This window comes from Dama dama, chromosome 11 (assembly GCF_033118175.1).
Source record: "Dama dama isolate Ldn47 chromosome 11, ASM3311817v1, whole genome shotgun sequence".
In the NCBI taxonomy this organism is placed as follows: Eukaryota; Metazoa; Chordata; class Mammalia; order Artiodactyla; family Cervidae; genus Dama; species Dama dama.
In genome coordinates this window covers 18860375-18883860 of record NC_083691.1, presented here as the reverse complement: position 1 = coordinate 18883860, position 23486 = coordinate 18860375, and the positions used below count along the sequence as shown (strand labels likewise).

The 23486-nt window shown below is 48.2% G+C and overlaps 1 protein-coding gene and 1 non-coding gene across 4 annotated transcripts in view; both read right to left on the bottom strand.

The window, feature by feature from the left end:
* Window positions 1–10253: 10253 nt before the first annotated feature.
* TRNAE-CUC (transfer RNA glutamic acid (anticodon CUC)) lies at window positions 10254–10326 on the bottom strand. Its single transcript has one exon. It is a non-coding gene; the product is annotated as a tRNA-Glu (tRNA).
* Window positions 10327–10703: 377 nt separating this feature from the next.
* GRHL1 (grainyhead like transcription factor 1) overlaps window positions 10704–23486 on the bottom strand; it is a 53059-nt gene continuing 40276 nt past the window's right edge. For all 3 annotated transcript variants that reach the window (XM_061154803.1, XM_061154804.1, XM_061154805.1), the window contains exons 13-16: window positions 21669–21760; window positions 21246–21331; window positions 17540–17604; window positions 10704–12281 (exon numbers count right to left, since the gene is read on the bottom strand). In XM_061154803.1, coding sequence (XP_061010786.1) covers window positions 12167–12281; window positions 17540–17604; window positions 21246–21331; window positions 21669–21760 — 358 coding nt within the window. In that variant the 3' untranslated portion in view covers window positions 10704–12166. The remainder of the gene's footprint in view (window positions 12282–17539; window positions 17605–21245; window positions 21332–21668; window positions 21761–23486) is intronic.

Here is a 23486-nt window from a genome sequence, read left to right as displayed (position 1 = left end):
TCTTCTCATTCTCATGACATTGTCTTTTGCAAAGTCAATGTTTTAAAATTCAATGAAGTCTAGCTGATCAATTATTTCTCTCGTGGTTCATACCTAAAAATTCATCATCATATCCGAAGTCATCTAGATTTTCTCCTGTGTTGTCTTCTATGGATGTTAGGGGTTTTTTTGTATTTATATTTAGGCCTGTGATCCAGTTTTAGCTAAATTTTGTGAAAGATTTACAGTCTGTGTAGATTCATCTTGGGGAAAAGATTCTATATCCATTCCAGGGGGCAAAATCCACCCTCCTGCCCCCCTTTAAAGTGGCCTAGACAGAGCAGTCTGTGTGCTAAACAGCCTGGTGAATTTTGAGCTTCTGGGATCAGAAAGGTTCATGCCTTGCCCCTGCAGAAGGTTATCTCCAGGGAGAGACCTCTCTTCCCGCTTAGGTAGCAGGTCAGGGGACTCTCAAGCGTTTTCTCTTCCTATAACTAACCCCCTGGTCAGCAGTTGAGTTCTTAACATATGGGATGGAATGAAGGAAAGAAAGAAGGAAGGAAGGAAAGAATGAAGGCAGTGGGGAGGGAGGAGGAGAGGGGAGAGAGATAGGAAGGAAGAAAATCCTCAAAAGAAATCAAGAGTAAAAAAAAATTTTTTTTGTATTACTTTAGTTTTTATCTTCTATGCTTTTCCTGAAAAATAAGTGAAAGTGAAGCAAAAGTCACTCAGTCGTGTCAGACTCTTTGTGACCCCGTGGACTATACAGTCCATGGAATTTTCCAGGCCAGAATACTGGAGTGGGTAACCTTTCCCTTCTCCAGGGGACTTTCCCAACCCAGGGATAGAACCCACTGGGTCTCCCGCATTGCAGGCAGATTTTTACCAGCTGAGTCACCAGGGAAGCCCTAAGTAAATGTGTGGGTGTTTTTTTTTTCAGAGGAGAGACGTGACCAGGAGTGTCTGTGTCATTTGCTGTCTGGCCTCAGAGACTTCTGATCGCAGGGGCTGGTGTACGCATGAGTGTGAGGCGGCTCCCCAGGGCCCTGGACTTAATTTTCCGTAAAAAGCAACAGGAGAATCACGCATGGAAAGGAGTAGAGGCCAGCAGTAAAAACCCACTCAGACCCTTGAAATGATCTTCTTTCAAGTACATAATGAAACCTGAACACAGGCATGCTGGCTGGGAATATTTCTGGGAAAGAAAGTCAAACTTTCTTTTCTAATCCCTACAAGAATCGCACCCCACCCCAGGCCCCAACCCCAGGTGCATGACTCTCCAAAAAACCTGCCTAGCCTTCCTCAGCATTTCATACTAGAGATCGCGAGGGAGCACCTCTTCAGTAGTATCATACAGGAGAACATGCAAAGGAAGAACAGTCGGAGGACTTCCCTGGCTGTCCAGTGGTTATGAATCTGCCTGTCAATGCAGGGAATATGGGTTCGCTGTCTGGTTGGGAAACTAAGATTCCCACATGCCTTGGAGCAATTAAGCCCAAGTGCCACAACTACTGCTGGAATCAAGATTGCTGGGAGAAATACCAATAACCTCAGATATGCAGATGACACCACCCTTATGGCAGAAAGTGAAGAAGAACTAAAGAGACTCTTGATGAAAGTGAGAGAGGAGAGTGAAAAAGTTGGCTTAAAGCTCAACATTCAGAAAACTAAGATCATGGTATCTGGTCCCATCACTTCAGGACAAATAGATGGAGAAACAGTGGAAACAGTGGCAGACTTTATTTTTTTGGGCTCCAAAATAACTGCAGATGGTGATTGCAGCCATGAAATCAAAAGACGCTTAATCCTTGGAAGAAAAGTTATGACCAACCTAGACACGCAAAGAGTCAGACACGACTGAGCGACTTCACTTTCACTTTTCAGACAGCATATTAAAAAGCAGAGACATTACTTTGCCAGCAAAGGTCCATCTAGTTAAGCCTATGGTTTTTGCAGTAGTCATGTATGGATGTGAGAGTTGGACTATAAAGAAAGCTGAGTGCTGAAGAATTGATGCTCTTGAACTGTGGTGTTGGAAAAGACTCTTGAGAGTCCCTTGGACTGCAAGGAGATCCAACCAGTCCATCCTAAAGGAAATCAGTCCTGAATATTCATTGGAAGGACTGATGTTAAAGCTGAAACTCCATTACTTTGGCCACCTCATGCGAAGAGATGACTCATTTGAAAAGACCCTGATGCTGGGAAACATTGAAGGCAGGAGAAGAGGTTGACAGAGGATGAGATGGTCAGATGGCATCACCAACTCAATGGACATGAGTTTGAGTAAACTCTGGGAGTTGGTGATGGACAGGGAGACCTGGCGTGTTGCAGTCCATGGGCTCGCAGAGTCGACTGAGCGACTGAACTGAACTGAACTGCCACAAATACGGAAGCCCGCATGCTGTAAGTAGGACCCGTCACAACCAAATAAATAAAAATTTTTAAAAAGGAAAAAAAGAAAGAACAGTCAGGATCACAAAGTCCCGTGGTCTGTGATCCAGTTATCTTACGGCAGTGGAGCCTTTCAGTCATTCAGTGGAAGTGTATTGATCATTGTATCAATCGGGGTCTCAAGAGGAATCAGATGACACATTCAAAATAATGCTATTCAAAGACAGACAGTGGCAGCCTGGAGGGGTAGGGAGTCTGGAGGAGAGTGGATACATGTAGATGTATGACTGAGTCCCTGAGCTGATCACCTGAAACTGTCACTGCATTGTTAATCAGCTATACTTCAGTGTAAAATAAAAAGTTAAAAAAAAAGGGATTGTTTATCAAGATGGAATGTAAGCGGTCCTGGGGGACAGTTTGTGACCTGCAGTGAGTAGCAGCTTACCCCTGAAGGAACAAGGAAGTGATCCCATGCTTGAGAGAAAGAGCATGTGGAGGAGACCACGTGCTTGGGGGTCAGCCTGCTTGAGGTGGCTTGTGGGGAGTCAGAAATCGGTCCCCGACCTTAAGGTTCCTGCCCGAGGCTCTTCTCCCTGACCATACAGGCTGCGTGTTCCCACAGGTGTGTCCCCGGGAAGAGAGCTGGGCGGGGGTGAAGGATGGGTCTAGGATGGCTGATACAAGACCCCCGCGTAAGGGTCCACAAGGCACCAGCATTCCTGGAGGCTCTTGGAACTCATTAGGGACCAAGTCAGACAAAACCCTTGTTCTGATGGAGGGGACATTCTAGTGAAGGAGGTGAACGACAAACAATAAGCATAATAATCAAGTAGAATATATGGTAGGTTAGGTTACTTCCCGGGTGGTCCAGTGGCTAAGATTTGGCACTCCCAGTGCAGGGGGCCTGGGTTTGATCCCAGGTCAGGAAACTAGATCCCGCATGCCACAACTAAGGTCCTGTAGGCCAGACTTTCCTGGTGGTCCAGTGGTTAAGAATCCGCCTGTCACTGCAGGCGCCACAGGTTCAATCCTGGTCTGGGAAGATTCCACTTGCCTGAAATGTTGAGTTTCCCCAGTGGCTCAGTGCTAAAGAATCTGCCTGCAGTGAGGAGGCACAGGCAACTCAGGTTCGATCCCTGGGTCAGGAAGATCCCCTGGGTTGCATGGCAACCCACTCCAGTATTCTTGCCTGGAGAATCCCCATGGACAGAGGAGTCTGGTGGGCTATGATCCATGGGGCTAGAGAGTCAAACACTACTGAAGCAAATGAACACAGCACCTGGTAGGTTAGAAAGCAACAAGTGCTATGAAGAAAGAAACAGAGAAGGAGCCTGGGGGGCAGGGGATGAGGGGTGGGGAGCATGAACGGGGAGGACCTTCACCCTGGAGGGGTGTCTTGTCACTGGATCACTGGACCCCGAGGAATTTTAGAGACAGACCCCTGAATTCCTGTGGTTTTCTCCCCTTTGCACACAGGTACTCACCAGTTTTCCGGAGAAGCTATTTCCTGCCATTTCTATTTCATCAATGGAATGGCAAGGTGAGCGAGGTCCCTGTAGACTAGACCTGACTGAGGGCTGGAGACTCAGGATACCCCTGAGCTCCACAGCAAAGGTGTGATGTTGGTCCTGGCAGCTGGAAGTAAAGCGCTTCTGACGGTCTTTTCTAACAGTTATGGAGAAAAAAATACTTGCTGACAAGGGCAAGCCTGACACTCAGCCTGCACTCATTTTATTAATGCCATGACATCCCTTCGGGCTCATAAATAGGTCTTTCTTCCTGAGACTGAGATTGGGCAGGTATCTCCAGTGGAGATGGGCGGAATTTCAGCAGTGGAAAACTGGTGGTTTATTATCTGTGTGCTGCTGACATCACGTAACCTTGTGAGACATTGCTGAGCAGTATCTTCGGCAAGAGGGCCAGGATGGCTGAAGAGGAATGGGGGGCGGGGAGTAGTGAGAAGTGAGGTCAGAGGGTGAGGGCCGTGGACCCCATCCACATTTAGGGAACTTGGCTTTTCCTCTGAGTGGGACAGGGAGCCGCTGTAGGGTTTTAAGCAGAAGAAGCTTAATCTAGATTCATATTTTATTTTATTTATTTATTTTTTTTAAACCACAGTTCATTGGCCAATCTGCACGCATTCAGTATTACCGTGGAGCTGGGGTTCTTGCTGGAGCCCCCAGCAGCAGCACTGGGCAGCGTCCTGTACGGGATGGCCCTGGGCCCAACCATTGAACATTTGGCCCTTGGCCCTTATGGGGGAGTGGGGGCTGGGCACCCACAGTCCGCTCTCCTCTCTCATCTTTCTCTTCTTCCGATCTTGCGGAAGAAGGGTTTTCAAAACCCAATTTAGTTTCCAAAAGGTGTACATTTGTGGGGAGGGAGGGGGGGTCTATTTGAGAGAGAGTGTGTATGTGTGTATGTGTCTGTAAGTGTGTGGATTTTTTTATCATTTTTTTAAAATGCAGTACTCTTTGTATCTGTCTGTCATGGGGCTATAGCTGTTTCAGATTTTTTTCAGCTGTACTTGAGCATCTGAAACTGCAAGAAAGAAACTCATTAAATGTGATTCTTCTTACTAAACAGGCCTGACTGCTGTAGCTGTGTAACTTCTCCCCCACCTCCTCTTTCCCATCACCTTCCCACCTCGGAGAAATCTCCCCAGTTTGGCCCCTACCCTGTCAGCTGTGTCCTGGCAGGTGGGAGGGAAGCCCATGCTAGGTACTAGGGAGGTACAGGTGTCTTGCTCAGCCTGTGTGTTCAGCCCACAGCTTCTTGGCTGAATGTAGAGTGTGTCTTTTCCCCACCCCATGTACTTGTCTCTTCCTAGTGATTCTGTTTTGCCGTTTCAGCAAGAATAATATTTTGTTCTGTTTTTTAAGAGAAAGTATTCAACATGAATGTGGAGAGAACGAACACAAAGATATAGGTTGCAGATGTTACAAGCATGTGCAGTTCTGTGTGTGTGTATACATATATATGGTAAGCATATATATTGTTGTGCAGCTAGGGTGAAGCCAGCAAAGAAGTATGTATGTCTTTATAAAATGTTTGCAAAGAGATAAGCTGACTGCTTGATAATCATTCTCAGGTGTAAAGCTCCAAGTGTAAATAAAAGTGGCATTTAACAAATCTTTTCAGAACAAAGTACAGCTGACTATATAAAACAAGAACTAAGCTAAAGGAACAGCTGAGAGCTGCTGATTCCCACAAGAGGGAGAGGAATCTCAAAGCCCTGCTTTGTATCTCTTCACCCTACTTTCTATAAGAAAGTGGGATGATGGGAAATCATGGATTAAGTTGTATTTAAACAAAAAGGAACTTGGTAACTCTTCTGGGTTTAGTAGAGCCTCAGTGTTGCTTTAACTTAGTTTACACTTTTTTTATTTAAAAAAAAATAAAAAGCAGCAATCAAATGTTTTTTTAAAAAGAATTGTGACTGTAAAATTGATAAATATGACTGTAACACAGCTATATGGTGGCTGTGACAGTTCAGTTGGGCAAAGGAGTGGAGGTGGACTCATTAAAATCGTATATACTTGAATAGATTCATATTTTAGAAGAATCATTTCTTTCTAGATTGAAAATAGAATGAATGTGGAAACAATGAGTCTAGTTGTGTTGCACTGTGCTAAGTCATTTCAGTCATATCCAACTCTTTGGGATGCTATGGGCTGTAGCCCGTCAGGCTCCTCTGTCCATGGGATTCTCTGGGCAAGGATACTGGAGTGGGTTGCCATGCCCTCCTTCAGGGGATCTTTCTGAGCTAGGGATCTAACGTGCATCTCTTACGTCTTCTCCATTGGCAGGCTGGTTCTTTGCTACTAGCACCACCTGGGAAGCCCCGATGAGTCTAGTTAGGCTACTGCAGACACAGGTGAGAGTTGAGGTGGTGAGAGATGGTTGGACTCTGGATATATTTTGAAGAATATAACAACAGGGTTTGGGGAAGAGACTGGATACAGGATGTGGAAGAAAGGGAAACTGATGATGACTTCAAGGCTTTTGTTCAGGGCAACTAAAAGCATGAATTAGCATCACTGTTTGCTAGGGAACTTCTTTATGCCAAGCACCGTGCTAGACTTCAGAGTGGGGTAAGAAAGCATGGTGTGTACCCCTATCCTGCCCCCCCGGCCCCTTGCCCCCTGCACTCCTGTGCTCTGGAACAGGGCCAGAGAGGAGAATGGACAGACATCTCAACAGGTAACTACATAGGATGCTGGAGAGGCCAAAGGAGGGTGTCCACACTTCAGCGGGGAAAGTGGAATGCCAAGGAAAGGTCTGAGTTGGTGATGGGTGAGCTGAGTCTCAGAGAATGGGTGAACATGCTCAGCCAAAGCAGAGAGGAGGGCTCCAGGAAACGGGACAGGGAAGGACTCATGTGCTCGGAGATATGCAGATAGCGTGGACTCACGAGTCAGTCTGGACAAGCCGTCCGTTGTTTATCCTGACAACTCTGCACTGTTGAAGAGTGGCTGAGGGGTGGGTGGGCTACATACCGGTGGGCAGGAAGCTGTTTCAGCAGTGGAGAAGTGGAAGAAGACAAGCCAGGCCCAAAGGTCTGGAGTGGATGCGGGAACGAGAGAGGTGGCAGAGTCAAAGGTGACCCTGCTTTCCAGCTTGGGTGCCATGTACAACAGGAACCATGACGAGGAGAGGAGCTCAGTTTGGGGTACGAGCCGGGCAGAGAATGTCCAATACAGTTTGGATCTGGAGCAAAAGGGGGAGGCTGGATTAGAGAAATCCGGGAGAAATCCGGGAGTAGTCTGTGCTCAAGACATTAGAATCTGAGGATGGAGAGGAGATAACAACAGCACTTCCAGGGCAGGTGTGGGGTCACAGAGAGTCAGCCAGATGTAGGAGAATCAGAGGATGCTGCCTGGTAAGCGCGTCTTATTCTTTTTCTGACCCGTGTCCCCTCTCCAGTCTCCCCAAAGCCCTGATTTCAATTTTCCAAGCTGTGTGGTTGAGGGGAGGAGACTTTTTTTGGGGGATCTAATGACAGTTCACCAGTGGATGGATAAACTGAGATGTTCTGATCCAAATGAATTTCAGGACATTTGCTGGGAGTCCTGCACCTCTGGACTTGAACCAGGAGACACACGGATTTAGGAATTGTTGGCAGTCATCTCGAGACCACACAGGGAGAGTAAAAGTTAGGATGGAGCCCCTAAAGGAGGCAAGAAATTAGGCTGCCAGTGACATCAAGGTCCAGGACTAACCTGGGCCACCTTCAGTTTCAGCGTTAGGAAAGCAACACATTTCCTTTATTGTTTAACCAGCTTGTTGTTTCTGATTTTGCAACCGAAACTTTCTAGCTGATATACCCATCCCGAAAGCCAAAGAAATTGAGAAGGTTTTCTTTATGGTCAAATATCCGAGAGAGAAAGAAAAGATGAGCAGCTAGGTCATCCGCAGCCTTGGCTGGAGCATTTGCAGTGGACGCAGCCATGACAGTGGACAGAACTGGAGGTTTGGAGTTGGACACACTGCTTCTCTCCCTAGCAGTGAGATCTCCTGGGCCGCAGCTGTGAAATGGAGCGACGCCCGCTCACTGGCCCCGGGAGGATTAAAGGAGACCATCCAGCATCCAGCACTGAGCTCATTGCACGGTGTTGCAGGGACGGACGTCAGGCTGCCCCGGGCTGAGCGCGTAAGAAATGAGGAAGCGGGACCATAAACAGACTAGTCCTTCAAGGAGGTAAACACAGTTCACAAAGAACAAAGAACAAACAGCCCCCGAACAAGAAGTTACGCTCAACTGCCCTCCAACAGACACAACGAATCAAAGCGCTGAGACGTCAAGAGAGACTCATACTCAGCCGTCAAGAGATACTCATACTCAGTGGGCAGGAATGAAAGCGATTCTCTCTGGATAGCAGTTTCATAGTCTCTACAGAATGTTTACTGACCACTGTCTTTGACTCGGTACTCCTCTGCTAAGAATTCACTGTGCAGTTCTACTTCACAGGTATGGAAGGACAGACCTGTCCACACTTTTTTGTAGCAATGTTTGCAATGGCAAAATCTTGGTCTAAATGTCTGTCGGTAGGTACTGATTTATTGTTCAGCCACTCAGTCGTGTTCCACTCTATGTGACCCCATGGACGGTAGCCCACCAGGCTCCTCTGTCCATGGGATTCTCCAGGCAAGAATACTGGAATCTCCTCTAGGGAATCTTCCCGACCCAGGGATCGAACCCACATCTCCTGCATTGCAGGCAGATTCTTTACCATTTGAGCCACCAGGGAAGCCCTGGGTACTGATTAGATGGTGGTCATTTCTATAATGGAATACAATGCAGTCACTAAAAAGAATTCATGTCTAAAGAATAGTGATAAATGAAAACACCTGCAAAGAATAGCATGACCCTACCTGCAAAATAATATGCACAGTGCACCTGAGTTTGCTGGAGGACTCTGGTGTGGCTTTGGAGAAATGGATGGCTGGTTCTCTCTGGGGCGTCGGACCGGGTGTCAGAAAACTCACCTCTCAGAGAGATGCTCTCATGGAGCTCTTCTCATTCCTTCTCATGGCATGTGTTTTTTTTTTCTTGGCATGAGTTACATTTATAAAATTTTCTAAAATTTGACTAAAAGATTTGAAGGGGGTCATGGCTAAAGGAGTTCAGGATCAAAGGTGTGTGTGTAAGACAGGAGTGATCGGAGCAGAGAAGGGACTGTGGCCTGTTGGTGCACACCCGCTGTGACGCCCTCGGGGCAGCGAAGGTATGGGTTCAAGGCCTGGTCACACCGCTCACCAGCCCATGCTTGTACACTGGTGGCAGTGCTTACAGGTGAGACGCAGATGTTGCTGATACCAGATGACAGTAATATGCCAGCTCCACAGGGTGGACAGAGGACAGTGACCTTGAACGACTGCACACCTGGTTGGTGGGAGCAGGCATGGTGACCCCACCTCTGCACCTGTGGGCCGCATGCACCCCCTGCGACTCTGTCCCCATGACGTCCAGTCAGCTCCTTGAGACCCCCTCCATGATGTCCAGTCAACTCCTTGAGACCCCTGCTTCTCGGGCGCTGCTTTGCTGACTGTCACCAGGTGAGGCAGACCATCCCCACTGTGTGCCGTGGGGCCAGGTCCAGCCACGCTCACTTCTGAGCTTCTGACTTCTAACCCGTCTCCCTGCTGATGTCCTGCAAGGGGCGGGGCTTGTCAAGGGCACCAGCTTGTCACCTCATCATCGCAGGGTCATTGACTGAGCACCTGCCACGTGACCAGCACCAGGCGGGGTGCCAGCGATCCAGGGAGACAAGAGGCTGGGGAGGGCGGCGGGCAAGTTAGGGTCACCAGGTGCGGGGGGTGTGTGTGTGCAGGGTCAGGGGACCTGGGCTCTCCACTGGGGAGACGGGAGAAGCCCCTTGCCTCCAGGGCAAAGCCAAGCTCTGAGACAAAAGGCAAAAGCTAAGTGACCGAGGGAGAAAGAAAAAAAGACGGAGGGAAGGCAGGAAGTGTGAGGGGCCGGGGCAGCAGAGTCCAGGAAGGGTCCCCTGGGGAAGGACACACAGGCCCCACCCCATAGGCTCTGGGGCCTCAGGGGACCACAGGCGGGGTCTCCCTCTCAGGAGTTCTGACCTGTGGCCCCAGGATTAAACCTCTTCGGGAGGTTTCCTGTAACGCCTGTGGACCTCTCACTCTAATCCTGGGGCCACAGGTGTTGCAGGAAACCTCCCTGGGAGTTACTTCATTTGTGCGATCATGTGTTCACTAGGAATATACTTCAGTGTCTATCACATTTAGGCCCTGGATTACCGGCGTGTACTTAACAACAGCCGTTTGATTTAGAAATTCTGATGATCTGAAACATTACTGGTAGATTTTTGTTCCTTGTTTTTGGCCAAGCTACACAGCTTACAGGTTCTTACTTCCCTGACCAGGAATGGAACCTGGGCCCTCGGCAGTGAGAGTGCAGAGTCCCAACCACTGGACCACCAGGGAAGTCCCTGGTAGATTTTTAAACCAAATGTTTTCTGTTAAGCTTTAAACTAGGAACCCTGAGATGTCAGGTCTGAAAGCATTTACCTCAAGCTTTGGTGGTTAAATTTTGGTAGTAGTTAAAAACTCAGTTGGGTCTCCCTCGGTTAACAATTACTCAGATCGTTTCAGACCCTCTAAGGCAAGACTAAGAAGGAAGGAAGAGAGTTTTCCCAAGTTTACATGCTGGGAAACAAGGAGAAAACACGAAGGTGATTCTTTTCAGGTCTGCTTTTTAAGATCACAGATTCTGCTTTTACTGACTAACGAAAGGAAAAGCCAAGCTAAATAACAGGAAAGGACGTATTACGAAATAGACATACAAAATTTAATCCCTTTGGTTTAAAATACATCTTCAATTATACAATTAAAAACAAGACAAAATCAATTTCATAAAACAAAATACAAAATATTGTTATATGACCCGTGTCCCATAACATCTTATCTTAGAAAGCCAGCAATTTAGTTCACATACTTCATTAGAATATTTTAATGGAAGAATGTAACTATCAATCCTATGTATACAAATAGCCTATTCTACTTCCCTGAACCTAGAGATACCTGCGATTTTTATTTCCATTACAAAATTACACTCTTTAGTATTTTTATATATTTAAACACGTATAAAAATGTTCCCCATAGTAATACAGTCTCATAAACTCATGAATGCTTTTTAGAGATGTTAGCATACAAGACCATCAAAGCCTGGAGGTTCTGAAACGTGATAAAACAGAAGTCATTTCCTGTAGCACAGAGATCTGGAAGCACTCCATCTCAAGTTGCATCTCCTGGTTCACGGTGACGACAGTATGTGCCGTGATCACTGTGTTTATTCCCACTCGTATCAGTCGGGGACACCTGACTAATAGGAGCAGACACAGCAGACGTGAGCTGCAGTAGTGCTTTTTCCTTTACTTCATTTGTTAAACAGTGCAGACATCCAAATAACAACCTTCTCAAGAGCGTGCAGCATCTCTGTCATCTGAGGTTTTGCTATGCTACGGAATGGTGGCTGTGTTTGGGAAAACCCAGAGAAAGCGCATGAGCGGGGTTCACGAAGCACAGCATGCTACCTGCTGGGTGTAGGTGGTCAGAAATAACTTATCCTCTCGTCTCAAGAAAGTCCTTAGGGTAGATCTCATCGCGTCTCTTCACTGTATGTACAGACACCACATGTATATATTATCTATTTATATAAGACAGGTATGTACACATTTACAGACACAGGCCTTCAAGACGTATTGCACTTACATACACGCAGCTTTAGCCTGACGGAGGCACACTGTCACCGTTCGGGTTCTTCATAAGAGAGGCAGTTGATATGTTCAAGACAGTCGCAAAGGAAGATGTCGGTAACCTGCCCTGTTGGAGTAAACACTTACTGGGGAATGAGAGGCCGAGGAGAGAAGCGCCCCTGTCCGTTGGGGGCACCCCACCCGTGACCTGAGGCGGTCAGAGTCACATCGAGTCTGACGTGCACCCGTGCTGAAGAGACAGTTCCATAAATAATGTAGCAGATATCCTAAAGGTACCCAGGTAACCTAGCAAATCTTGGAACAAAGTTCCACTTTTAATCCTAAGTATTTATAGCAGAAAATTCAAATATGCTTTCTGGGGTCATCTGAAAAACGCCAATGCAATACATTCAATGCTATCTCCAAGCCAAAAGCAGCGCCACCTCCAATATCCACTGACATCCACCCACATTTGGAAGGTGGCTGACTGGCGAACCTGTGGCCTGCCAACCCCAAAGGCCCAGGTGACAGCTTCGCTGAGCTTGCTGGGAGTCATGGACGTGGCGTCCTCAGATCTCAGTGAGGGTGAGCTTGAACGATCCCCCAGACTCTTCCATCTGCAGCTGGAAGGTGTCTTCGTTGGAATAATGCTTCACGATATTGTCGTCCATGTTCACCAGGATCCTGGAAAAGGCAGATGAGACAGGCCTGCTCACTCCTGCCTGCTCTGCAGTCACACCCAAACTTCACAGCTAGCGCTGCCACTTGCTAACTGTACCACGTGAAGCCAACTAGTTACACTCTCTATGCCTCACTTTCCTCATCTGTGAAATGGGTATAATAGTAGGGTCAATCTTATATTGTTGTTGAAGGGGTGAAATGAGCAGCTCGGGTAAAGCACCTCACGTGCAGGGTGTATGATAAAGAAAACACGCTAGCTGGGTTATTATTTCCGTGTGCAGTAATCATTCAATAAACAGTACTTATTACAGTGAACAAAGTCAGTCTACAGAAGAAGCACATGGTCCAGCTACAGAAGGCACATCAGTCAAGTCAACCTATGCTATTAGAAGCCATAGCTCCCTGACGACTATTTTCCCCAGCAAGTTACCCTCAAAGTTTAGTCGATCTACTATCAAGGCCAACCCTTCCCACTAGACCCATCGAAGACATTCCACATGCTTTAGAATTAAGCCAAAGAATGCTTACTCTGTACCCTGCTTACCCAGGCCAAACAGTACTGACACTTAAGTAACACAGTTCTAAAAATATTAACTTCTGAACAAAGAAGCAACATTCCATGATTGAAAACATGACTCTGGGCAGGAGGGTGGAGGGAGACGGAGCAAAGGCTTTGATGTTGGTCAAAACAGAACCTGAAGCTTGGCCTTGGCACTAAGATGCCCCCTGATCCTGGAAAAGCCTCCTAGGCTCTCTGGGCCTCAGCTGCCTCATCCAGAAACTGAGTAGTAATCCCTGTCTTAGAGTAATGGTAACATGAGAATTAAGTAACACACGTGTGCCTGGTCCAGCACCCGACTCATGATGGGGGCTCAATAAATGGGACAGCGACTGTTGTCACCCTTGGTAAATTTTATCATGCGCTCTGGAATTCGGAGCCACTGCACTGCTGCCAAGCATGGGAGAAGCAAAGATTCTACTTGGAAAAAATCCACAAAGATGCCCTAGAAAAGCAAATCAACTTTATGTGGATAATCTAGTAAGAAAAACTGTAGTTTTGCACTGATATTTCTATAACTCGTTCTTGACTGGGCACAAATTCAGGTGGACAAAATTAATTTTCTATGACACTGACATTACTCAGAGGTTCTGTTCTATGACACTGACATCACTCACAGAGGTTGTTCTACAACACTGACATCACTCAGAGGGGCTGTTCTGTGAGACTGACATCACTCAGAGGGGCTCTTCTGTGACACTGACATCACTCAGAGGGGCTGTTCTGTGACACTGACATCACTCCTAGTCTCTGTTCTATGACACTGACATCACTCAGAGAGGTTGTTCTGTGACACCGACATCACTCAGACGGGCTGTTCTGTGACACTGACATCACTCCTAGTCTCTGTTCCATGACACTGACATCACTCCTAGTCTCTGTTCTATGACACTGACATCACACAGAGGGGCTCTTCTGTGACACTGACATCACTCAGAGGGGCTGTTCTGTGACACTGACATCACTCATAGTCTCTGTTCCATGACACTGACATCACTCCTAGTCTCTGTTCTGTGACACTGACATCACTCAGAGAGGTTGTTCTGTGACACTGACATCACTCAGAGGGGCTGTTCTGTGACACTGACATCACTCCTAGTCTCTGTTCTGTGACACTGATATCACTCAGAGAGGTTGTTCTGTGACACTGACATCACTCAGAGGGGCTCTTCTGTGACACTGACATCACTCAGAGGGGCTGTTCTGTGACACTGACATCACTCATAGTCTCTGTTCCATGACACTGACATCACTCCTAGTCTCTGTTCTGTGACACTGACATCACTCAGAGAGGTTGTTCTGTGACACTGACATCACTCAGAGGGGCTGTTCTGTGACACTGACATCACTCCTAGTCTCTGTTCTGTGACACTGACATCACTCAGAGGGGCTGTTCTGTGACACTGACATCACTCATAGTCTCTGTTCCATGACACTGACATCACTCCTAGTCTCTGTTCTATGACACTGACATCACTCAGAGGGGCTCTTCTGTGACACTGACATCACTCCTAGTCTCTGTTCTGTGACACTGACATCACTCCTAGTCTCTGTTCTATGACACTGACATCACTCCTAGTCTCTCTTCTATGACACTGACATCACTCAGAGAGGTTGTTCTGTGACACTGACATCACTCAGAGGGGCTCGTCTGTGACACTGACATCACTCCTAGTCTCCGTTCTATGACACTGACATCACTCCTAGTCTCTGTTCTATGACACTGACATCACTCAGAGGGGCTGTTCTGTGACACTGACATCACTCAGAGGGGCTGTTCTGTGACACTGACATCACTCCTAGTCTCTGTTCTGTGACACTGACATCACTCCTAGTCTCTGTTCTGTGACACTGACATCACTCAGAGAGGTTGTTCTATGACACTGACATCACTCAGAGAAGGTGTTCTATGACACTGACATCACTCCTAGTCTCTGTTCTGTGACACTGACATGACTCCTAGTCTCTGTTCTATGACACTGACATCACTCAGAGGGGCTCTTCTGTGACACTGACATCACTCAGAGGGGCTGTTCTGTGACACTGACATCACTCAGAGGGGCTGTTCTGTGACACTGACATCACTCAGAGGGGCTGTTCTGTGACACTGACATCACTCCTAGTCTCTGTTCTGTGACACTGACATCACTCAGAGAGGTTGTTCTATGACACTGACATCACTCAGAGAAGGTGTTCTATGACACTGACATCACTTCTAGTCTCTGTTCTGTGACACTGACATGACTCCTAGTCTCTGTTCTATGACACTGACATCACTCAGAGGGGCTCTTCTGTGACACTGACATCACTCAGAGGGGCTGTTCTGTGACACTGACATCACTCAGAGGGGCTGTTCTGTGACACTGACATCACTCCTAGTCTCTGTTCTGTGACACTGACATCACTCAGAGAGGTTGTTCTATGACACTGACATCACTCAGAGAAGGTGTTCTATGACACTGACATCACTCCTAGCCTCTGTTCTATGACACTGACATCACTCAGAGGGGCTGTTCTGTGACACTGACATCACTCAGAGGGATTGTTTATAACACTGACATCACTCAGAGGGGCTGTTCTATGACACTGACATCACTCAGAGAAGCTCTTCTGTGACACTGACATCACTCAGAGGGGCTCTTCTGTGACACTGACATCACTCCTAGTCTCCGTTCTATGACACTGACATCACTCCTAGTCTCTGTTCTATGACACTGACATCACTCAGAGGGGCTGTTCTGTGACACTGACATCACACAGAGGGGCTGTTCTGTGACACTGACATCACTCCTAGTCTCTGTTCTGTGACACTGACATCACTCCTAGTCTCTGTTCTGTGACACTGACATCACTCAGAGAGGTTGTTCTATGACACTGACATCACTCAGAGAAGGTGTTCTATGACACTGACATCACTCCTAGTCTCTGTTCTGTGACACTGACATCACTCAGAGGGGCTGTTCTGTGACACTGACATCACTCAGAGGGATTGTTTATAACACTGACATCACTCAGAGGGGCTGTTCTATGACACTGACATGACTCAGAGAAGCTCTTCTGTGACACTGACATCACTCAGAGGGGCTCTTCTGTGACACTGACATCACTCCTAGTCTCTGTTCTATGACACTGACATCACTCCTAGTCTCTGTTCTATGACACTGACATCACTCCTAGTCTCTGTTCTGTGACACTGACATCACTCAGAGAGGTTGTTCTGTGACACTGACATCACTCAGAGGGGCTGTTCTGTGACACTGACATCACTCCTAGTCTCTGTTCTATGACACTGACATCACTCAGAGGGGCTCTTCTGTGACACTGACATCACTCAGAGGGGCTGTTCTGTGACACTGACATCACTCAGAGGGGCTCTCCTGTGACACTGACATCACTCCTAGTCTCTGTTCTGTGACACTGATATCACTCAGAGAGGTTGTTCTGTGACACTGACATCACTCAGAGGGGCTGTTCTGTGACACTGACATCACTCAGAGGGGCTGTTCTGTGACACTGACATCACTCAGAGGGGCTGTTCTGTGACACTGACATCACTCCTAGTCTCTGTTCTGTGACACTGACATCACTCCTAGTCTCTGTTCTGTGACACTGACATCACTCAGAGAGGTTGTTCTATGACACTGACATCACTCAGAGAAGGTGTTCTATGACACTGACATCACTCCTAGTCTCTGTTCTATGACACTGACATCAGAGAGGTTGTTCTGTGACACTGACATCACTCAGAGGGGCTGTTCTGTGACACTGACATCACTCCTAGTCTCTGTTCTGTGACACTGACATCACTCCTAGTCTCTGTTCTATGACACTGACATCACTCAGAGGGGCTCTTCTGTGACACTGACATCACTCAGAGGGGCTCTTCTGTGACACTGACATCACTCCTAGTCTCTGTTCTATGACACTGACATCACTCCTAGTCTCTGTTCTATGACACTGACATCACTCCTAGTCTCTGTTCTGTGACACTGACATCACTCCTAGTCTCTGTTCTGTGACACTGACATCACTCAGAGGGGCTCTTCTGTGACACTGACATCACTCAGAGTGGCTGTTCTGTGACACTGACATCACTCCTAGTCTCTGTTCTGTGACACTGACATCACTCCTAGTCTCTGTTCTGTGACACTGACATCACTCAGAGGGGCTGTTCTGTGACACTGACATCACTCAGAGGGGCTCTTCTGTGACACTGACATCACTCCTAGTCTCTGTTCTGTGACACTGACATCACTCAGAGAAGTTGTTCTATGACACTGACATCACTCAGAGAAGGTGTTCTATGACACTAACATCACTCCTAGTCTCTGTTCTATGACACTGACATCACTCAGAGGGGCTGCTCTATGACACTGACATCACTCATAGTCTATGTTCTGTGACACTGACATCACTCAGAGGGTTGTTCTGTGACACTGACATCACTCAGAGGGATTGTTTATAACACTGACATCACTCAGAGGGGTTGCTCTATGACACTGATGTCACTCACAGGGGCTGTTCTGTGACACTGACATCACTCAGAGAAGGTGTTCTATGACACTGACATCACTCATAGGGGCTGCTCTATGACACTGACATCACTCCTAGTCTCTGTTCTGTGACACTGACATCACTCAGAGGGGCTGTTCTGTGACACTGACATCACTCAGAGGCTCTAAGGCTGCCAGTCAGCACTCACCCTTTTTTACATTTCTTGAAGATTTTCCCAATCTTTTCTTGGGGAACATCATATTTGTCAGAGATCTAAAAGAACAAAAAAAAATATTACAAAGTTCTATGTTCATGACTTGACAAAACAATACATTCACAGAGTGGTACAGACACTCAGCTTTCTGTTTCTCACATATGCACACACAAAGACACCGATGAGGACCTGTCTATCCTGGGGAAGGGGGGCTACCTGCCTTTGGAGAGAGCTGGAATCAGGGGTCTGTTGCTTCCCAAAGTCACAGGTGTCACAGCTCTATTATATGGCCATGGTTTTTTGAAATTAATACCTTACAGAGCAGTGTTAGGTTTACAGAGAAAGTACAGAGCTGCTCTCTCCACCCAACATCCGTGCACTGCACTTGTCCTGTCTGCTGAGCGGATGCTGCTGCAACAAGAAAACTAAAGTCCTCTGCCCACCTCTCTGAGCTGAGCACTGCATGCGTGCTGACATCCATGTGTGCCCCTCTCTTGAGCTGGGAGCTCCATGCGTGTTGACATTCATGTTGGCCCCTCTCTGAGCTGTGCGCTCCAAGTGTGCTGACGTCCACGTGGGCCCCTCTCTGAGCTGGGAGCTCCAAGTGTGCTGACGTCCATTTGGGCCCCTCTCTGAGCTGCAGGCTCCATGCATGTTGACGTCCACGTGGGTCCCTCTCTGAGCTGTGTGCTCCAGGTATGCTGACATCCACGTGGGCCCCTCTCCGAGCTGCAGGCTCCATGCTTATTGACAAGCATCCTGTCCAGGCACTTTACTCAGCACACAAAGGCCTCACTCTGGAGTCAGACACGCCTAAACGGCGTCAGTTTTGACTCAGTTTCCACTGGCAGGTGACCGTTCTAACCCTTGGCCTCCTCTCAACAGGAAAGAGAGACCCTCACCTCACATACCCCATGACTATCGTGGGATTAAGGCGTGTCCAGCACAAAGCAGGAGTTCATTTCAGATATGGAATCACCGGAAGGAAGGAACTGTGATTCTACAGCTCAGAAGGAACATCCAAGGGCCCTGGCCACAGCCAGGCCGGCGCCTTGCCAAGGGCAGAGCCTCTTTGGAGGGCAGTGGGCTCTGGCTGAGGCGTCGCTGCGGGCCCCAGTGCCAGCCCACCTCCCCTCCTGACCAGGGGCGCGGGGTCCACACAGTGCAGTGAGCTCTGGAGGTTTCCTCTCGGACATGGAGCTGGTCTGCACAGGGAGGGGACAGCTACTCCAAGGACCAAGGGCTGATCCAGTCTAGGTCAGACACTGTCATCTGAGCAGCTATCTAGACTGCTCCCACCCAGGGGTCACCGCCCTGCCTACCCTCAATCTGAAGAGCACGCCTCTGGGCGGCCCTGAAATCAGGGCCTCAGAAGACCAGCCTGTAGATCACTTTCAATCTAACAAATATATACCATACACATCGAACCACATCCAAGATGCCATCATACACATTCACCTCTTTTCGGTACCACTGAACAATCACTGTGTTTAAGAAACCCCCAGCCCAGGAGATGGGAGGCTGGGATGAATTCCTTAAGCGCTGTGAATGAGTTATATTTGGCACAGTGAGTCCCAGTCTTTTCCACACTCTCCTCTCTCTCCATCATCAGGAAGTGAGGAAGGGCTGTCAGGAGACAAGAAAGTCGGAGGAGCTGGGATAAGTCACAGGAAGCCGAATGACCCAGAGCAGAGGGCGACAGGTGGCGCTGGGGGCCGCTGGGCACCGTTGGCTGAGGTGTAAGCGAGGAGCCGCCGTGGCGCCCGGTTCCCTGAGACTGAGCAACAGCACCCCCTGGCGGCCATCCCCTGCACTGCCTCAGTTCTCCCCTCAGCGTCCGTGAGTTCAGTCCAGTTCAGTCGCTCAGTCGCATCCGACTTTGTGACCCCATGGACTGCAGCAAGCCAGGCCTCCCTGTCCATCACCAACTCCTGAAGCTTACTCAAACTCATGCCCATCAAGTCGGTGATGCCATCCAACCATCTCATCCTCTGTCATCCCCTTCTCCTCCTGTCTTCAATCTTTCCCAGCTTCAGGGTCTTTTCAAATGAGTCTGTTCTTTGCATCAGGTGGCCAAAGTGTTGGAGTTTCAGCTTCAGCATCAGTCCTTCCAATGAACACCCAGGACTGATCTCCTATAGGATAGACTGGTTGGATCTCCTTGCAGTCCAAGGGACTCTCAAGAGTCTTCTCCAACACCACAGTTCAAAAGCATCAATTCTTTGGCGCTCAGCTTTCTTGATAGTCCAACTCTCACATCCATACGTGACCACTGGGAAAACCATAGCCTTGACTAGATGGACCTTTGCTGGCAAAGTAATGTCTCTGCTTTTTAATATGCTGTCTAGGTTGGTCATAACTTTTCTTCAAAGGAGCAAGTGTCTTTTAATTTCATGGCTGCTGTCACCACGTGCAGTGATTTTGGAGCCTCAAAAAATAAAGTCTCTCACTGTTTCCCCATCTATTTGCCATGAAGTGATGGGACCAGATGCCATGATCTTAGTTTTCTGAATGTTGAGCTTTAAGCCTACTTTTCCACTCTCCTTTTTCACTTTCATCAACAGTTTCTTTAGTTATTCTTCGCTTTCTGCCATAAGGGTGGTTTCATCTGCATATCTGAGGTTACGGATATTTCTCCCGGCATCCATCAGTGCTACCTGGCAAATTACACAGTGGCCTCTGCCGATTTCACTGTAGCCATCTTCCTAACCAGAACCTAAACTCCATTCAGTACTGGGTCACGTACTCCTGTACCTCCAGTGCCAAGAACAGTGCCTGGCACAAAGTAAGCCCCTCAGAAACATTTGTTAAATGAATTCAACATTTGACAGTAATCAGGGGAAACCTGCTTCCAGCCAAGTTACAGACTCACTTTGAGCTCAAAGATTCTGATGATTTATAGGGGCCCGAGGTGGATACATATCAAGATACAGTGCTGATCCCTTGAATTTCACTCTGGGGCAAAGCCAAAACAGGGATCAGCCTGGCAGCCTTCTTGTGTCTTTCTATGGTGTCCCCAAGGGCAGGCTGGGGTCAGTGTGCTCTTGGGCCATTTGCTGAGATGCTGCAGCAAAAGGATCTCCAAGCCACCAAAGTCGTATGGGCCCGTTCTCAAGCTACACATGCAGGTGATCAGAAGTGTGCAACTAGTGACTTCACTTTAAATCACCTGGCTGTGGTCACCTCTGGTCACAACTCTGCCTTTTCACAAACAGGCTTCGGGTAAGATCTTGACACAAATTCAGTCATTCCCCAAGATCAGGAGTTCCAAAGGCCGATGTGAGGAGCCACTTTTGTTTTATGTGTGGAAGTTTTTAAGATTTTGATAGAAATAATTTTTGTTGGCTTCTAAGTAGTCTGTTAAGTGACAATCTCTCTTTAACCAAGCAAAGGAAAGTTAAACCATTCCAAGGGTCATCACAAATCCACTCAGTTCAGTGGACTAGACACTGCTGGGTGATTACTATCTACCAATGGGTGCGCTGGGCACAGTGATGTGAGGTAGGCACAGCCCTGCAGCTGCTGAAGACTAAGTTGGGGGGTGGGGTCGGGGTGAAACGTGGCACATGCCTCGGCCACAGACAAGGTGCTGGGACTCAGGAAAGGCTTCAGCACCACCAAGGAACCCGGACAGGCTGGTAAAATTTGTTCTGATCGAATTCTATGCAAGTAAAAGGATTACAAAGCTCCTACTACTTACAGCTTCCATCAGGCCTTTCAAGGATGGAGTCTTGAGCATCAGGGCATCGAAGACTTCTTCTGACTCCTTCCGCACATAGAGAAGCACTGATCCCCAATGGGGAAGAAGGAGGGAAAAGTGTAATTCATTGATGGGAGCAAAACAAGAAAACAAATTGTGGGTATTGGGAAAAATAAAAAGAGACATCTACATTAAGGACGGCAAACATGAACCAATATAAAAATCTGTCTCAAGGAATACAGCTTTCAGCTTCTTTTTAACTCTGCTGGAAGTCCCAGCTCAAGTCAGGAGGAGCTGCTCTGATGGAGGAACACTCAAGGGAAGTCAACACCGATGAGGTCTGTTTGAGGAATTCATGCTTTGTCTGGATTCAGAGCTCACTTTCCACTGAAAACTCCCACTACGAAACGTAAACCAACACACCTCTCTTTGGTTCTTCTACCCGGGTCAGCTTAGCGGGAGGCGGGATCACAAAGTCGTCTTCCGAGCTGTACGGCCCCCTCTTCAGGCTGGACCTGCAGGCGATCCGAGGTGTGCAATTAGTGACTTCACTTTCAATCACTTGCAGAAGCAAAAGGAGTTTCGGGGTGTTATCACTGGATTTTACATTTAAAATGTCCTTCGTCCTTTACCTGGGCCAGCTGCCTTTATTTTGTGGATGAAAATCTGGGGCTCAAGGGAAGAAGCTGACTGACCCGGGCTCGTGCGACTGAATGGCAGAGGGCGAGCACACTCAGGAGCCTGCCAGACACCCCTGCTGCTCCCACACAGCTCCAGCTGCCCTCCCGGGAATGCGGTTTCTCTTCAGGAAAAAAAACTTACGAAGGAGGTGGGATGTGAGATACGCGTGAGGGTGGTAACAGAGGAGAGAGCATGTCAAAAGAGGGAGGACGTGTGAGCAGGAAAATGTTAAGCCAGGCTGGCTGAGACAGAAAGTCCCAGAGGAAGATGAATCTAATCTGGAAAACCTCCATCACTCAGCTCTCAGGAAGTTTAGACTTTTATGTTGCAGTGATCAGGCAGTCGATCGTTCTGAGCATCAAGAAGCCTACATTGGGGTATGGCAGAGACTGAAGTGGACACCAGGATCTACCAGCAGAAGACGAGCGACTCTGGAGACAATCACAGCATCAAACCCCAGAGGATCGGAAAAAATATGGCAGTGCCGGCGGAAATACAAAGGGAGGGGAAACATTTGCAGTTGCATATGAAGAAAGAAGGGCTTCCCTGATAGCTCAGTTGGTAAAGAATCTGCCTGCAATGCAGGAGACCCTGGTTCGATTCCTGGGTCAGAAAGATCCCCTGGAGAAGGGAAAGGCTACCCGCTCCAGTATCCTGGTTTGGAGAATTACATGAACTACAGTCCATGGGGTCGCAAACAGTGGGACACGACTGAGCGACTTTCACTTTCCTGAAGAAAGAAGTGAAGAGAGCGGCGGGACTGGCTGTCAAAGGCTAAGTCACAGTGAGCTCACTGTTGTGAGGTTCAGTGAGTAAGCAAGAAAATAGTAAAAAAAAAAAAAAAAAAAAACCAAAAAACTGAAAATGAAGTAAGTGCGAGCTTCTGAGCAGAACCATCACTTTAAGAAAAGCAGCTGGACCTTAAAATGCTGTGTCTCAGCTTCCAGCACAGAACAGGCCTCCAGTGAAAGCACCTGCAGAACTCAGGTCTGAGAACACGAGTTAGAGAGGCTGCCGAGAGCCCGCCTTCTGCGAGGCCCGTGGCTCATGCGGGTCGGCGTGGGGAGCCAGGATGGCCCGCAGAAGGTGACCGCACCGTCACCTGGTGGAGCGCTGGGCGGGAGGGCTGCCGGCGAGGCTGAGAAGGGTGCCCCTGGGGGCAGGGGGCATTGACACCATCAGAGCAACCAGCACACAGGGGCCTCCTCCAGCGTTCTGAAGCCTGATCTCTACAAGGAACCCGGGCTTCTTAGAGCAGAGGCTGATTTTGGGGCCAGAGCAGGGGAGAAAAACAAGTGCCTGGAACACGCCATGCCTGAAGGTGAGGAAGTGCTGGAGCGGTGAGGGCAGGACGGTCGTGCTGTGCTGGAGTGATCCAGGAGCAGGCGAGAGGGACCCCGCTGGCCCTGGGACCAGGTGAGCAGAGCAACTGACGATGGCGAATCACAGTGTATTGAATCCAGTGGGAAACCACAAGCCGCTGATGTAATGCAAATGAGAAATTAAAAGCTTGACAAGGAGTGAGATGTTTACAAAGCACCTCCCCTCAAAACACCTACT